This window comes from Phascolarctos cinereus, unplaced genomic scaffold (assembly GCF_003287225.1).
Source record: "Phascolarctos cinereus isolate Bilbo 61053 unplaced genomic scaffold, phaCin_HiC Scaffold_5;HRSCAF=322, whole genome shotgun sequence".
NCBI lineage: Eukaryota > Metazoa > Chordata > Mammalia > Diprotodontia > Phascolarctidae > Phascolarctos > Phascolarctos cinereus.
The window spans coordinates 166,887,172-166,905,045 of NW_027555958.1; the positions used below are offsets into that span (position 1 = coordinate 166,887,172).

The 17,874-nt window shown below is 37.3% G+C and overlaps 1 protein-coding gene across 1 annotated transcript in view; it reads left to right on the forward strand.

Annotated features, from left to right (window-relative positions):
* The window catches only part of GPR63 (G protein-coupled receptor 63), a 52,020-nt gene extending 35,983 nt beyond the window's left edge, over window positions 1-16,037 (forward strand). The window contains exon 2 of the mRNA XM_020998341.2: window positions 9,676-16,037. Coding sequence (XP_020854000.1) covers window positions 9,833-11,092 — 1,260 coding nt within the window. The 5' untranslated portion in view covers window positions 9,676-9,832 and the 3' untranslated portion in view covers window positions 11,093-16,037. The remainder of the gene's footprint in view (window positions 1-9,675) is intronic.
* Window positions 16,038-17,874: the final 1,837 nt, after the last annotated feature.

Here is a 17,874-nt window from a genome sequence, read left to right on the forward strand (position 1 = left end):
ATCCTGACTTGTTAACATGAGTGTCTCATTAAAGTTTTCACCTCCTTTCCACCCTCTCCTACCACTCCAGTACTATAGGATCTCTAGAGACGCTCTAAACCTATGATCTTCTAGCATTGTCTATAAAGCTGGCAGCCTCACCAGCACTCTTAATTAATGTGAAAACTTTGATGCTTTTTTAAATACCCCCAAGCCACCCTCTACCAGATTCAAGTTTCCTCTTGAGAGCTCTTTATGTCTTTGTTCACCTTTGAAATCCTCAACCTTTTTGGCTTTCACTGACTTCTCATGTCTAGTTCACACTCTCAACTTAAGTTTTTCCATGTTTTTCCATCTTTTTTGGGACAGCTCTTAAAGGTCTAGTGATTTGGTGAACTTTGCATTTTGCATAATGGTAATAGCTTCTCCTTCATATTGCTTTGTTTTTACCAGGAGCTGTCCTTACAGTATCTTACGAGTTTTTTTTTTTTTTCTGATGGACCCAATTGTTAGTACTTAGCCACTGACTCGAAATTATTTTGTATTTTCTTTATATAATATTTTATATTTACCTGAGAGCCAGGCTCCAAACCCGAAGAACTGGGTTGGAGTCCTGCCTCTGATATCTACTGGCTCTGTGATAAGAGCAAATTGGAGCCAGGCCCTCAGGATTCTCTGTATCTAGACAATTCTCTAAGACTGTTAATTCTGAGAAGAAGCCTGTCTACATTTTTAGAGGGAGCTTCTTCACCAGGGTGTTCCGTATTCAAGTGAAGTCACGTGTGTAGTCTCTATCCCTTGTATTCACCTGTGGTACATGTTGTTTCCTTCTAGTAGCATACATTTCTTGCTGACAGGGCCTGGTTATAGTTTTGTCTATGTATCTCCAGCCCCTAATACAGTACTTTGAACATAGTAAGCATTTAACTTATTAAGCATTAAGCATTATTTAACTTATCAAAGTTATTATTACATTTATTTATCATTTTAATTAATTAAATTAATTTGTTATTAATCATAAACTTATCAAGCTTATTGGATTGGATGAATTCAGGGGTGTTCTAAGTGCCATGATTTCCCCAGAGACAGCACAGCAGGAAAGCAAGTGACATTTGTCTCTGGAGCCCTCCTGCCCATTTAGACTTGGAATCGTAGACTATCTAAGCTGGAAAGGACTGGAAGAACACTCAAATCTGCCCCCTTCACTTTGCAGACAGAAACATAGTTCCTGATAGAGGTGTCAGGACATGCTAAAGATTACAGTTAATACATGTCAGGACTAAGACTTGAACCTGGCTTTCCTAACTCCCTGTGTGGGTTTCTTCCTGTTATGCCCAAGTTCTGCTTTCTCTTGTATTGAGGCACTTATGTCCCGGGACCTTACTTAGGCATATTGTTTATAAAGCAACACTCCCTTCCCACCAAAATCAGAAAACCTCAAGTTTTAGACTATCTGATTGAAGTAGTTCACCTTAAAGTGTGAGTGGTCAGTAAACATAAATGTTTCCAGAAGGTATTTGCATTTTTTAAAGGGCACTAATTAACTTGTAGGAATATCTAATAGATAGACTATGTTGGAGACATGGGCCTCTTGTCTTCTCTTTTTGAAGTAGGCAGTAGAGCTGGTAGGGATCATTGAACTCTCTTACCAGATTTTCCAAGAAGGGTTGCCTTTTTCTACCTTTTTTTTTCTTTTTTTGGAGGAGGCAGAACAGGGACATAGGTTAACGTAGGTCCTTGGCCCTAGATAAAACTGGAAGAAAAAAAAAAGATGTTCCCACACATTTCCTCTGCTGTCACCATGTGCCTGGAATACTAACCTTCCTCACTTCTATCTCCAGACTTCTCTGGCTTTCTTAATCTAAGCTAAAATTCCACCTTCTGCAAAATCTCTTTTCCAGACCCCCGCCCCATAATAATACTAGTCCCTTCCCTCTGACATGACTTCCAGTTTATCCTATGTTTATATTGTATGTATATAATTGTATGTAGTTGTTTGCTTGTCATCTTCCCCATTACAAGGGAATCTCCTTAACTTTTTTTTGCCTTCTTTCTATCCCAGCACTTAGTGAGCTTGTAATAAGTTCTTGTTAACCTCATTTGATTTAAACTTACTTTTGTGTTTCTTTACCAGCTTCTGTCAACACCCCCCCCAACTCTCCCACCTCCTGTCATCCCTTTCTAATTTTTGTGAATAAAGGCTGTTATTACCATCAATATTTTGCACTTAATGAAACAGGTTTATCAACTCTTTGCCAGAGTAGCTGTCCATTTTATCTTGTATATAATGCTTTGAGTTATACTACTTCAAGATATATAGTATTTTTAGGGTCTAGCTATATTGAGTGGAGCACATAGACAAGCGGACTGAATCTGGTGGGAAGTTTGATGGCTAGGGTACTATTGCTTTGTCTCTACTGCTGATGGCCTAGAAAACAATTTCTCCTCTGGTAGTTTACTTAGAACTTCAAGTGTCTGAAGATTTAAGGTAAAAAGATAGCTGAAGAGGTGTGAATGATGGTTAATTGGGTGAATTTTTCTTACCTCTGACCTTTGAGTTGAAGCTGTTCAGCAAGCTCATCTCTTGAGGAAACTGGGTTGCCCATCAAGTACTGAAGAATTTACAGACCTTGTTAAAGCTCCCAATTCATATGCTACCTGATACCTTAGACCTTTCCTGATTCCTGTCAGTTGTTAGTATTTCTTCTCTCCCACCTCCCCCCCACAGTTACTTTTTATTTATTTTATAATTATCTGAGAACATGTGACCTGTCCCCATTCCACTAGAATGTAAAATCTTGAAGGTAGATGTTATTTCATTTTTCTTTGTATCCTTAGTGCCTAAACCAGAGTCTGCCATGTGATAGATGTTTAATAAATATTTGTTGAATTCCCTCCACTAACTTCTGTCTTCTTATGTATCTTCTTGCTTTCCATTTCCTTTCTCTTGAGGGTCTGTTCTTATGTAAAGTATTTTCTGAAATCAAAGTGATCTTTTATGTGCAACACCTATATTTTATAAATTCATCTGAATTTTTATTTTGAATTTGAAACAAGAGTAGCATTGACTACAAGTTAATAGTAGCCATGCTTAATCTAATTTTAAACTTAACTGTGGAAGATCTAAATGTCCTTTTGAACATTACACCAGCCTAATGAAATATTGATGAGAAAATTCTGTTTTTCATTTTGCAAATATGCCTGTTGGAATGTTCTATAAATAGAACACTATTTAAAATGTGTATACATACATTTTTTCTTTTCTGATTTGTGAATTTTATAAGAGCCATAATTTATTTGCCAGTTGTGACCTAACAGTAAATAGAATGTTTTCAGGCAGTTTAACCTTACCAAGTGTAGACTCTTTTCACAAAAAGGTGGTGAAAGCAGCCCAGAAATAATTGAACATTTTTTCATCTTCTTGCCAAAGATGATTGGTTTAGAATACAAGGTCATTTGAAAAATATAACAGAGAAGGATGAAAGAAGAGGCATCATAGGATAGTAGATAGAGTGATTAATTTAAATGGAGGAAGCCCTGGATTTGAACCCTTTCTCAGTCACTTGTCAACTTGGGGCAACTTCCTTAAACCATCTGGGCCTCACTTTCCTTTTTTGTAAAATGGGGGTGGTGGTGGTGAACTCAATGGCCTCCCCTGTATTTCTTAATATATACTTTCATCATAATACTATAAGCAGTATAGTTTCACAAAACAGTGAAAAGCAGTGAAGCTCAACTAAGTCAGTTTATCCCCAGAGAATCTAAGAATAAAAAGAGGGCAACAAATAGACACAAAATGGAACATATTTGCTAAATATTGATATAGCAGTCTATTATCAAAAACATGACGGTGATTAGGATTCTATACCTCCACACCCAATGTACTATTTAAAGACAGATGTCACTTAAAAAGATAAAATTAGAAAGATGTGTACGTGTGTGTATGAGAGACAGAGACGAGAGAGAGAGAGAGAGAGAGAGAGAGAAGAGAGAGAGAGAGAGAGAGAGAGAGAGATGAAGATAATTTTAAAGGTGAAGTCATGAGTAGCTAGGAATACTAGGAAAGGCCCCCTATAGGAGGTGAATAAAAGAGGAAGAGCTAAGGGAATAAAACAGTGAAGATGTGGGAGATAGCCACTACAAAACATAGAGACAGGAGGTGGAGTTGTCCTGTTAGAGGAACAACAGGTAGGTAAGAATAACTGGGGGAAGGGAAGGAAACAAGTATTTATTAAGCATCTACTGTGTGCTAGGCATTTTACAAATATTATCTCATTTGATAAGGCTCATCTGAGCCTTGCAACAACTCTGGGAGGTACTATTATTATCCCCATTTTACAGTTGAGGAAACTGAGACAAACAAAGGTTAAGTCAGTTGCCCTGGGTTACCCAGCTAGTAAGTGTCTGAAGCCAGATTTGAACTTTGGTCCTCTTGATGACAGGCCTAGCTATCTTTCTACTTCACCACCTCAGTGGACTATAGAGTGTGGAGGGGAGGAGTGTGTAACAAGTATGGGAAAGTAGAAAGGGGAAAAGTTATAAAGTACTTCAAATACCATGCAAAGGACTTTGTATTTCATCCTGGAGGTGATAGGAAGCTACTGGAACTCATCAAGCAGAGGGTGACGTGTTTAGGCCTCTGCCTTAGAAAAATCACCTTGGCAACTGAATGGAGGGTGGATCGTAATGGGGAGACACTTGAATTGGGGATACTGGTTAGGCCGCATGGCATAGTAGAAGGAGCACTGGCCTGACAATTAAGAGTGACTTAGGTTTGAGACCTAGGTGTATGATATTTATTATTTTAATTAGGGCAGGTCATTTTTTCACCTCCATGGGCTTCATTGTATACACCTGTAGTACTCACCTTCCAGGAGAGCAGTCAAATGAGGTCACATCTAAAAAGTGATTTGCAGGTCTTTTAGTGATACACAAATGGCAGTTACTATTTTTTCCGCTGCACCATGCAAGCTATCCCAGAGTAGGGGGTCACATGTGGCCTGAGCATTTATTTCCTTCTGCCAGTCCTAGTCTCTTCATTTAAATGTCCTTTAGTAATAGTCCTAGTCCCATTTGCTCATCCTCTGGTATATCTCCATTTATTATTTTCTTATAACCTGTGTCTTTTTTTTTTCTTTTACATCCCACTTCAGTGAGGAAATGCAAAGGTAGGCAAGGGAGTAGGATCAGAAGGGTACCTCTAGGATGCTTATTGAGATTCCCACCTGGCTAAGACTGTACAAAAACACTATATATACCAAGGATGGGCTTTCTAAGAATAGAAGAAGGCAAGACAGAGATGTGAGACTCTCCTTTGTCCTTGTTATCTAGGAACTGGAGAGAAGAACATTGGTCATCACTCTTTTAGTGGGGAAAAAAATTATGTTATTGAAAGATTAGGCAATAAAGGCTAACAGCACAAACATTTTATTGTGGTTTTATTTAAGGTGTAATAACAGCCTTTTTGCAAAGGGTCTGTTTAATCATTTGCCTAGCATCTATTAAGTGGGCTAGAATAGTTGGGGAAGACTTTATGGATAGTACCTTTAGCCTAGACTATGTAGCCTTCCCTAGTTAGATTCCCTGCTTGTCATCTTTAACTCCTTCTAAACCACCTTCCACACAGCTGCCAGAGTAATCTTCCTAATGAACTAGACTGACCATATTATTCCCCGGTCAACAAATCCTCACTTCTCCTTATTACTAAGATAAAATGTAAACACCTCAGTTTGGCATTTAAAGCCATTCAAATTTTGGCTCCATGCGACTTTTTCAGGCTTATTTTATGCCTTTTTGTTTATTCTACATTCCAGCCAAACTGACCTTTTTGCTATTCCTTGAAGTAGGCATATGTTTCTTACATTTATGCCTTTACTTCTCCTGGCCTGGGCCATTCCTGGAATTCACTGTGTCTTCATCTATACTTCTTACCCCCATCAATTGATGTACCACCTCCTATGGGAAAACCTTAGCCGACTCTCCCTCCCTAAATTATCCAACACATTCTTGTCTGTTTACCTATTGTAACTCTCAGTAGAAGGTAAGTAAGTTCCTTGAGGGCAGAGACTGCCCCCCCCCATTTCATCTATATATTCCTAGTGCCTAGTATTGTGCTTTGCTTTTAACAGGCGCTTAGCAAATGACTGTTAGATTAGCTTGGGAGTTAGGAATTGAGCTTGTCCTTGCTAAGACATTCAGTTATCCAGAACACTGATGTTTTTTAAGTAGAAGGTTGATCTGTAATGAAAAGGAGACAAAGGCAGAGAAAATGAATTCTAAATGAACAAATGTGGGAATGTATTTGTTGAGATACAGCTAAGAGGCTTGCCAGGCAGTGTAACAGAGCAGATAAAGTACTACCCTTGAAGTTGGAAAGACCTGGCTTCAAATTATTCTTCTGTTACTTATTCATTGGGTGACCTAAGACCAGTCAATTAATCATTCATTCTGTGCCTGCTTCCTTATATGGTTATAATAATGCCCATAGTACCTACATCACTGTTGTAAGGCTCAAATGAGTTCCTGTCTCTTAAGTGCTTTACAGAACTCTAAAGTCCTATGTAAATACCAGTTATTATTGAGAGGAGGTATGACATAGTAGATAAAAGGACAAGCCATGGATTCAGAAAGAACTGGGTTCGAGCCCTGTCTCTGATACAACTAGCTGCGTGACTAGGAGTACTTTACCCCTCACTGCTCCAAAAAATTCAAATGACTATAAATGAAAGATGAGTCACTGATCCAGATTAATGATGAGATCCCCCCACCAGGAATGTTCCTTGTGAATGAAGTCATGGAACTAGACCAAAAAAATTAAAATGATGATGGTATTCTCTGATGCATTCTGTAAAAGCAAATTTGTAGATTTTTTTTCTAAATTATGAGGATTACTTGTTAGTATAGTAATTCTATTACCTTTGTGGTGATTTTATGACATTTTTCTTTAGAGGGTATGAATGGCTAGCCTTCACATGGAACTAGACTATTAGAACTAATGAAATAATAATAATAACATTTATGTAGTACTTATAATGTTTGCAGAGCCCTTACAAATAACTCATTTTATCCTCAAACCAACCCTGAGAGGTAGGTACTATTATTATGCCAGTTTCACAGATGAGGAAACTGAGGCAAACAGGTTAAATGACTTGCCCAGTACCACATAGCTAATAAGGGTCTGAGGCTTGGATTTGAACTCAGGGCTTCCTGAATGCAGGTACAGCACTCTTATCTACTTAGCTTTCTATCTGCCTTTAATTTACAAACACCTGTAATTGAGGCACAGGATCTTACATTAACAAATGATTATGCAACCAGTCCAGAAAGGATCTTGGAGATCCTCTAATCTATCCGCCGTGTTTTGCAGCAGAGGAACTGAATATCTTGCTAAAAATGTTTCCATTTGAGGGTAGGAATAAAGACTGGACTTTGTAATTTTACTGGTATAGAGAATTCCTGGATGAGGAAGCCCTCTCCGCTGATGTAGGTGGGCACTTCTCCCCAGCTCAGTCTTTGAGAGGGGCCTAGAACACTGGGAAATTAAGTGCTCTGCCTCAGGTCACACACAAGCCAGCCTGGGTCAGAGGTAGGACTTGGACCTGTGTCTTTCAGGGTTCTAGACTTTCTCTGTATCCATCACTGTATCCATGCTGCCTTGCATTTTAGGTTTAAAAATAGAAGACTCTGAAAAGACTTCACCAGATATTCTGCTGTATTTGACTTACATAAAGTAGGAAAATTCAAATGAATTTTGTGGTTACTTTTTTACAAAAATCAGAAGAAAAGTGAGCTTCACCATCTGCAGACTGTATTATTTCCTTCTTGGTGGACCAGCTGCCAGGTCTTGATGTGTCTGTGATCCTGAAGTGTTTCTAAGTCACTTGAGACAACTATTTTTTGAGTCCTGCCTTATTTTATTTCCCAGACTTTAAATTCTCAGAGAGCATGTTATAATAGAAGTGATTTGCTTTGTGATTATACCTTCACAGATATAATATAGGCTACCATAGAAAGAAAATGTTTAAAAATGGACTAGTGAGGGCTGCCCTGCCCCACTGGCATTATGGGTAATAGTATCTTAATTTAATAAAAGTGTACCAGCCAGTTACATTTAGAACTGAGTATTGTTCCATGTGCCAGTTATTGGTAGTGCAAATATCTGAGTTATGACAGTAGTTTCAGTATGATGTTAACATTTTGTCAGTCTATCTGGGGAAGTCTAGGGAACATATGCCATATGTTAATTTTATATTTTACAGTTATAAGGGCAGGGGTTCTTAATGAGTGTGTGAGTGTGGCTAGACCCTTTTGGCATTCTATTTGAAGCCTATGGACTCCTTTCTAGAATAATATTTTTAAACATTTGAAGAAAAAACTAAATTTCATTTAGAGGGTTAGTGAACTCCCATGGCAAGGAATTCCTTCTACTAGTGCAGGTCTATATCCTCTTTGCAACTTCTGGTCTTAGAGAGCTGCCTGGAAGATTGAGAAGATCTTAGGTGATTTGTCTAGGATTGCTAGGCCAGTATGTGTCAGAGGGAAGATTTGATCCTAGGCCTTTCTGGGAATAATAATGAAATAATAATTTTAAAAAATTGAATGAAGTCTCTCCTTAATCAAAGTGCCAGCCATAGGACTGGTTAAGTAAAAGAAATGTTCTGTTTTTTTTTTTTTACCCTCCCATCAACCTTTCGCTACACTTCCTTCACATTTCCCTTAGATAACCATCCAATATTTCATTCTTGCTCTCAGCTAGCTATTGGCTAATCACTACAAAGGTGTTACAATATGCCTTAATTCATAACTTTTGCTTGAGACCTACCCAGGAGCATTCAACTTAGTTCTTTTAAAGATGAATTACTAAAGAAAGAAAAGCATTCAAGACAAATAAATTCAGGCATGAATAAATTAACACTGACAGGTGATTAGGGGTGGGAGGGGGGAGTTATTTGTCAGACTGACAGGGTTCTCAGAAGAGCAAAACAGTAAAATCTAGAATCTTCATATTTATGGTTTAAACAACAACAACAACAATAATAATATAATAATTATAGCCAACATTCTATAGAGTTTACTACATGCCAGAGACTGTGCTAAGCACTTTGTAATTATTATCTGATCTGATCCTCCCACCAACCCTGGGAGGTAGTTGCTATTATATTCCCCATTTTATAGATGAGGAAACTGAGGCAAACAGAAGCTAAGTGACTTACCCAGGGTCACACAGCTAGTAAGTATCTGAGGCTAAATTTGAATTCAGGTCTTCCTGACTCCAAGTCTGATGTTCTGTCCACTGTACTCCATGATATATTGTAAAATAAAAAGTAATCTTCAAAATTGGGTTAAGTAAATTTTTGGTTTGGTTAAGTAAATTTGGGGTTTTTTTAAGTTTGTTTAAACATATGTTTTTTGTTTCCTTAAGATATTCAAAATTCTCAGACATTTCTCCATCTTAATTTACATATAAAATTAAGAAACCAATATTTCATTGTTGATAAGGTTAGCAAAATGACTAAGTATTTTTAATAGTTAATAATAAAATGGATGAGAAGGTAGTGGGGAAGATGGTAATCTTTATTACTGGGGGGTAGTGACCACACTGATGAAATCAAGCCAGAGTATCAAAGGAAAGTAAAACTTAAAAAAAAAAAAGTAAGATTAGAAATTTAAAGAAAAAAATGTTTTTGTTCATTTCAGATTTAATTCCTATCCTTGGACTGCTGTGGAAGATGAAATGCCTCTGTTTCCAGGTGTGTATTTCCAAGATGGCCAAATGGAACCTGCTGATCTGTGGTGAAGTCTTTCAAGCACCCCAGTGTCTTGGGTTGAATATTCTGTCCTTCTGAATCAAACCATGGTCTTCTCGGCAGTGCTGACAGCTGCCCATCCTGGGACAGCAAACACAACTTTTGTTATCTATGAAAATGCCTACATCAATTTTACCACACCCCAGACTGTCCTTCATGGTGGTATAGATTCACCCCTGAGGCATAGCTCTGATACTGTGGCCACAACCGCGATCAGTTCTTTGACAGTGAATAGTACATCAGCCTCTTCAACATCAGAAGCTTTTAAGAGCCTGAGTTTGCCTCTGCAGATCATTCTTTCTGCCATAATGATATTTATTTTGCTAGTTTCTTTTCTTGGGAACTTTGTTGTCTGCCTTATGGTCTACCAGAAGGCTGCCATGCGTTCTGCAATTAACATCCTTCTTGCCAGCTTGGCTTTTGCAGACATGTTGCTCGCGGTGCTGAATATGCCCTTTGCCCTGGTGACTATTCTCACAACTCAGTGGATTTTTGGGAAAGTTTTCTGCAGGGTGTCAGCTATGTTTTTCTGGCTTTTTGTTATTGAGGGAGTTGCTATCCTGCTAATTATCAGCATTGACAGATTCCTGATTATAGTTCAGAGGCAGGATAAGCTGAACCCATACCGTGCCAAGATGCTCATTGCTATTTCTTGGGCCACTTCCTTTTGTGTGGCGTTCCCTTTGGCTGTGGGCAACCCAGAGCTGCAGATACCTTCCAGAGCTCCTCAGTGTGTGTTTGGCTATACCACCAACCCTGGCTACCAGGCCTATGTCATACTGGTGGTCCTCATTTCTTTCTTTATTCCTTTCCTGATGATGCTGTATTCTTTTATGGGCATCCTCAATACAGTGCGGCACAACGCAGTACGAATCCATAGCTATCCTGAGGGCATATGCCTCAGTCAAGCCAGCAAGCTGGGCCTCATGAGTCTGCAGAGACCCTTCCAGATGAGCATCGATATGAGCTTTAAGACACGTGCCTTCACCACCATCTTGATTCTCTTTGTCGTTTTCATCATCTGCTGGGCCCCGTTCACTACCTACAGCCTCGTGGCCACATTTAACAGCCACTTCTACTACAAGCACAACTTCTTTGAGATCAGCACCTGGCTACTTTGGCTCTGCTACCTCAAATCTGCTCTGAACCCACTGATTTACTATTGGAGAATCAAGAAATTTCATGATGCCTGCTTAGACTTAATGCCCAAGTCCTTCAAGTTTTTGCCACAGCTCCCAGGCCACACAAAACGACGCATTCGCCCTAGTGCTGTGTATGTGTGTGCAGAGCACCGAACAGTAGTGTGAAACAAAAACAATTGCATGTTTACACATGGGTGGTAGTTTTTTTTTCCACCTTCTGACTGATTTTTTTTAATATGGCTTCTTCATCTTATACACACCCACACATATACACATATACATATATATGTATATATATATTCATTCACATATAGGTATACGAGAGTATATTTGAGTGGGTATGTATGGATGTGTATGTACAAGTTGAGATAAATTATTTATTGGTTTTATTGTTTGCTACCAGGGATGTCTAATAGTGAAGCAATGATAGGTGTTAACCTCCAGGATTCAAGGGAAGCTCACACTTTGGGGGAAAAAGTTGTGAGTCTTTTTTTTTTTTTGCTCTTACCACATGAATGGGTTTGTTCTCAGCGCTCAATGAGCCTCTACTCTGCATTGAATTTTAGGTGTGTTGTATTGTTGTATGCTGCTAAGGTATTCTTATTGAGTTTTGCATGTTTTTTCCCCCTAGGAAGACACTGCTGCTTTTTTGCCATTGCATTGGAGCCAAAAACCTTGCATTCCTCAGTGGAAAAATGTCAACTATTTAATTATTATTATTAAAAATAATGACTAAGTTGTTATTAATGGTAATAATAAAACTCTAGGGGTTGTGACATTTCAAAAGTCATTAATATTTACTTTGGTGCACTTTATGAAACAGTTATGAACTGCAATTCATCTGATGTTTTAGGCCACATTTTTTGAGTCATTTTTACACGTAGCTCATTTTATTTTAAATTAGTCTGCTAGTAAAAAAAATGCTCTTCTACATTCTAAGCGTACAATTTCTTTAATCTTTCCTTCTCATTCCCAGTTTTATTGGCTGAAACTATTAAAGGTTATTAAATTCAGCAGTATTTTTGTTATAGTAGGGGTCAGATAGACATAGGGATAGGGACTGGGTCTGTGATTTTATTAGTATCGAGAAATCTTTGGTAAGGAAATTATCTCTCTCAATGCAGGTTGATGCCTTCTCTTCAACATATGTATAACCTTAAAGCATTGTTTAGAGCACTGAGAAGTTAAGTGATTTGCCAAGGGTTATTCAGCCAGTATGTGTCAGAGTCCAGGATTTGAACTCAAGTCTTCTGGCTCTAAAGCCAGATCTCTAGCCACTGTACCATGTTGTCTGTATAAAATGGGAAATGGTAATTGAAGAGGATAAAATTGTCTTAGATCATAAGGGTTAATTTCAGTGACTAAAGAATTGGTCATTCTATTTGGGTACAGGGTATGTTACATTTAGTAACCAAGAAGGAATTTAAGGAGGTTCAGAGTTTTCTTGGCCTTTTATAGACCAGAACTTGTATATAGGGATGGGGTATAGAATTATAAAATTGATCATGCACTGAAAGTTAGAAATAAACCTACATGCAAAGGTAAGTGAAACATCAGGGCCATGAGATGATTCATTGACTGAGAAGATCAGCAGTTGGGTAACATGCCTTTTGTATAAGCCCTCATGTTCAAGGATCCTACTGGGCTATGACTGTAGTTCCTTCTAGGCCTTCCCTCAGATGTGGGTTGGGACAGTGTATCAGTTTTGTTAATGCCAACCTCTAACAAAGCCAGGATTTAGGGACATAGGCATTCTCTGAATTGAAAATCTCTCACTAGTAAGTAAGAATGGGATAGACTAAGAAACCAGAGCCACATCCACTGGAGTAGGACAGGTACTTGAGTTGGGTTTTTTTTCCCAGTAGTAGTGATGAATCCATACTGCCCCTCCCCCTCCACTTGCTTATTGATTCTTTAAAAAAATATACTGAGTATTTCCATCTTGACTAGGCTGGAGATGCAGGGACTACTCATGGACCTGATCCTATTACTAATCAGCACTTGAGCTTTGACCTCTTTCTTTTCTATTCTACACTGGTTTGCCCCTCTTTAGGTAAACCTCTGGTGAAACCTCTGCTGTTGGGGCTTACCATATTAATGCCAAACTTAATGTGGATACCTAGATGTCATAGCCTACTATAGCTCAGAAATCTTGAGCTCAAGGAAACCTCAGGCCTCAGCCTCTCTGTTGACTGGGATTACAGGTTCTTATTGACTATTGCTGGTAATTTATTGTGTGTGTACAAAACATCCAAATGGTATAAGATAAGGGGCAGCAAAAGAGTAAATTTAGCTGGTCTGTAAGGAACTGAACTTTGGTCTTTTCTGCTCTAACCAAATTGAAGTAATAACTATTAATATTTCTGATTTATAGTATCATCACCCTCAGCCCAAACCTCAGCAGCTCAAGAGTTTCAGTGATTTCAGGGAATTAATCATCTTTAATAGGTCAAAAGAAGAGTATTTGCAGAAATGGGAATAGATATTTGAATAATCCAAATCAGAAGAATGTAATAACATTGCTCTCTAGTATTTCCTTGAACTTTTTGCTTCCCCATATCTTCCTCAATATTGGTGTAGTGCATGGCACCATCTGAAGGGCTGTGGATTTGGAGGGTTAAAGGAAGTATGAAAACCCAGGGGCTCTGATTTAAGGTATTCATTTGCTATCAAGTTGAAGGCTTTTGTAACTTTCTGTAGATCCACATATTGGGTTGGGGTCGTTTTCATCTGATGGTCACCTACATCTTTAATTTTTAAAAAAATCTATTGTTGGTCACTAACTTCTCATTTACAAGTAAACATATTGGTTGCTAGCATTAGAAGTTTGACAGTATTCACTAAGCATAGATTAACATTGACTAAACTGTTCCCACAGAGTCCTGGTGTTTTTCCTTATGATGTCAGTAGGGGTCTTATAAGAAAGTTTTGATGCTATCAATATTTTTCCTTTAAAATATGAAATAACAGAATATATGTCAATAGTACTTGTGTGACAGTTTTTCCGAATTTCTCTAACCATCTTTTTATTCCTAAGTTGATTGGTACCCTCATTCCCAGTGCAGCATTTATGGGTTTTGTTAATATATTTGAAGTCCAAAACTACTCTGTGGCCAAATTAATGTGACCAAACTAAAGCGAATGTTTGCTTTTGTAAAATGTAAGCATTATAGTCTATACTAGTCAGATTGAAATGTGTTGTTCACCTTTAACCAGTTTTTCACTAACTGGATTTTAAAAATAGGTATTAAATTGGTATAATCGAAGAGAGAATAAGTTTTTAAGGCTAATATAATTAGTATAATCTGCCTTCTCCTACATGGTTGTTTATATTCAGTGTGTGTCTTTGTTTTAAAATTTCTGCCAGGTAGTTGTAATTTTATCTTTTACTTTTAAAGAATAGCTTGTTAGGTATTAGTATACTACTTATGAACAGTGCAGCGTTTGACAGGATTATATGTTGAGATGCCATGCAATGCTAAAAGGATCCTGAAAGGTCAACAATAATACCTGGCAGTAATGCTAATAACACTGGAAAATCACTTGATCCTGTAATAGAATTCCTAGGTTACATTTAGGGATCATAAGATCCTGTGTCTAGAGCTGGAAAGAGACCTCAGAGGTCATCTATTCCAGCTCCCTCATTTTACAGAAGAGGGAAATGAGGCCCGGAGAGATTGAAGGACTTACCCCAGGTCACATAGGTAATAAGTGATGGAATTTTTTTTTTCATTATTAAATTTTATTTTTAATTTATGGAATAAAACAAGCATTTCTAGAATTTGATCTCAGGTCCTGTTCAATGTTCTTTTAACTGCAGTACCTTTAAAGAGATTTAACTTTTTCTGGTTTGTTTAAAATTAGCATTTAAATTTGTACCACCAGGTGCAGAATCTTTATTTGTTGATCATTTGCCACTTTTACTTTTTTTTGTTGGACATCACTGAATATGCTGCTACTGTTTACTACCATTCACAGGATCTAGAACTGATTTTTAAAAGAATCTAGAAGAAAAGAAGAAAATAAGTCCATGTTGCAAACTAAACAGAATTATTTCTTTGGTGAATTAAGTTATGTCCTTCTCTACTATCCTCAGTCTTTTAGAAATCACAACCATACAATCCTCCATTTCTTACTTTTCCCCCCGACTTAATGCTTGCAACTGTGTTGGAGATGAGGACTGAGATCGATATTAGCTCCTGATGCACATGGTGAATAAAATCTGCATACTTATTATGCCTTATTTGTTGACATTTGTCTTACACTAAGCCCTTGGCTATCTATCAAGTTTCTCTTGTCTACAGACCTATTCACCTTCAAATTATTGGAGGAACAAAAAGTGATTGGAAATTTAAAAATCATCATTCTTAAGTTCAATTGAGGATAAATATCTACATATTTTTCATTCTTCCTAGAGAAGTATCATTAGTTATTAACTCATTCTATCTGGCTTCATGGGAAGTATATGAAAAAGGAAGGTCAAGATGAACTTGATTTCTATTACTCTGCTATTCTAGTCATGTTCAATCAAAGCATGAGTTAAAATGAACTTCAGTCATAACCCTTAATCTATATAAATCTATTGCCAATGGTGGTCTTTTGTAAAAAGCTATTAATATTGATGATAATAATTGATCTTTGTTTTGGCTGTTTACAATTTACATGAAAATGTTTATGTATATATCCAACAGAATTGTACTTATCAATTTATCTTCCTTGCCTGACATTTTCATACTACTGTGATTTTGAGTCTATATGTGAAGAATAGCTGGATTACAACTTGTTCTCATGAGAATTTTACAGTTACAATTCTGCACTTTTAACTTCTCTGCAAACTCCCATTTTGTAAAGCAGACCTTCAGAGCACACATTTCTTATTGCAGATAAAATAGTGACATATTTCCTAGATGTCTGTCCATCTCTGTTAGAGCCAGTTCTTTGTGATGAAGTGAGATTTCCTTTACAGCTGGAACTCACTTTTTGTGGAAAAGCTTGAATTATTGGTTTTAAAGTTTGAATCTTATACAAATGGTTGTTCTGTGCATATTCTTATCTCAATTGTGAAGATGACTCCCAACCAAAAAATAAATGTTTAACTTTTTATTTTTAAGAGTGAGAATTTTTTTTTATGTTAAGAAGACAATAAATCTTGTCATGGTAGGTATCAGTGCCTTGGGAAGGAGAGAGTTCCCCCTTGTTGAAAATCTTCAAATAGAGACCAGATTAATACTAGTTGACTATATTATAATGGTGATTCCTTTTTGGGTATGGATTGAACTCAATGGCTATTAAGCACCCTTTGAATATTAAATTGTTAGATATAGACATATTTTGCTTGAATAATTTTTCTTCAGTTTTGCTTTGTTTAAATTGTGAGTTTAATTTCAAAACTTGTTTCCTTTGAGTTTTATTTGTGTTATTCAGATAAGATTCCAAGAACTGGTTGTGGGTTAACAATGATTATTCTGGGATTAGCAGTTCTTAAAATAATTCATAATGAGATGAATACTCATCATCCGGAAGAATGCTGTAGAAATTCTCCAGAAAAGCACTTATTAAGCACATCCTATGTAAAAGATACTATGCTAGATACTGGAGATGCTATAGTGAAAAGTTATGCCTTCCCTGCCCCCAAGGGCAACATGGTCCAATGAGGAGTACAGGGAAATAACATCGATAAGCTAAGACACAACATGTCTTAGCTGATAGCCATGCAGCCTCTGCTTGAAGATGCCCAGACAGGGAGAACTCATTACTTCCTGGGCAGCCCATTCTGTTTTGAGATAGCTCTAATAATTAGGAAGCTTTTCCTTACATCAAGTAAAACTTAGTTTTTTATCTTCAATTTTCACCCATTGCTCTTAATTATGCTACCTGGGGTTAAGCAGAACAGGTCTAATACTTCTTCAAAGTCCTGATCCTCTAAATATTTAAAGAAACATATCTTATTGTCTTCTCTACCACAGTCTTCTATTATTCTTCCAGGTGTCTGGGGCATGATCTTGAAGCCATCTGTTTGCTGTCCTCTAAATTTGCTAGTTTACCAATATCCTTCCTGAAAGGTCCCCATAACTGTACACATCTTCTAAATAGGGCCTGATCAGTGAAATTAGGAGAATACTATTATTATGAATATGGGATACTATGCCTCTCAATGTGGCCTAAAATTATATTAGTTTCTTTGCCATATTGCAACAAAATGGTTCATTTTGAGCTTATAATTCACTAAAAAACTACATATAGGAATGCTGATGATTTTTGTGGATTTACTTTATATCTTGTTATTTTGCTGAAATTAATTGTTTCAAATCATTTCAGAACTTTTTCAGATGAACTGCTATCTAACCTACCACTTCCCTATTGCCCTTGTGAAGTTGATATTTTTGAACTCAAGTATAAAACTTCACATTTATTCCTATGAAATTTCATCCAGTTAGTTTTGACCCAATATTCTTGCCCTGTAATATCTTTGTAGAAACTTACCTAATGCATTAGCTATCTTCCCAGGCTTGTGTTATCTGCAAATTTGCTATTTATGTCTTTAAGTTACTCTAAAAATATCAGACATTCTAGTATAGAGGTTCTTGGGACACTCCAGTGAAGATATACTTCCAAAGTGAGATACAACTGCCTTTCCAAAAGAAAACTTGAAATTTCTGACTGGCATTCAAGACATTCTGTATCCAGACTCCAGCCTACCTACAGGTCCAGCCTCACCTCACTCAGGCTATAGTCACCATTCCTGTAACCACTCTCCACTGTCTCTAGGAGGTCAGCATGCTTTCTACTTAGCCACAGCCGCCAACTCTCAAAGAGAATGACTGAACTTGGAGTCAGGGAACCTAGGCTTGATTTCTAGCTTTGCCATTTATCAGCTGTTTGACCTTGGACAGGTTATTTAACCTCATCTTCAATCAGCTATAAAGTCAGAATTACAATACTTTACA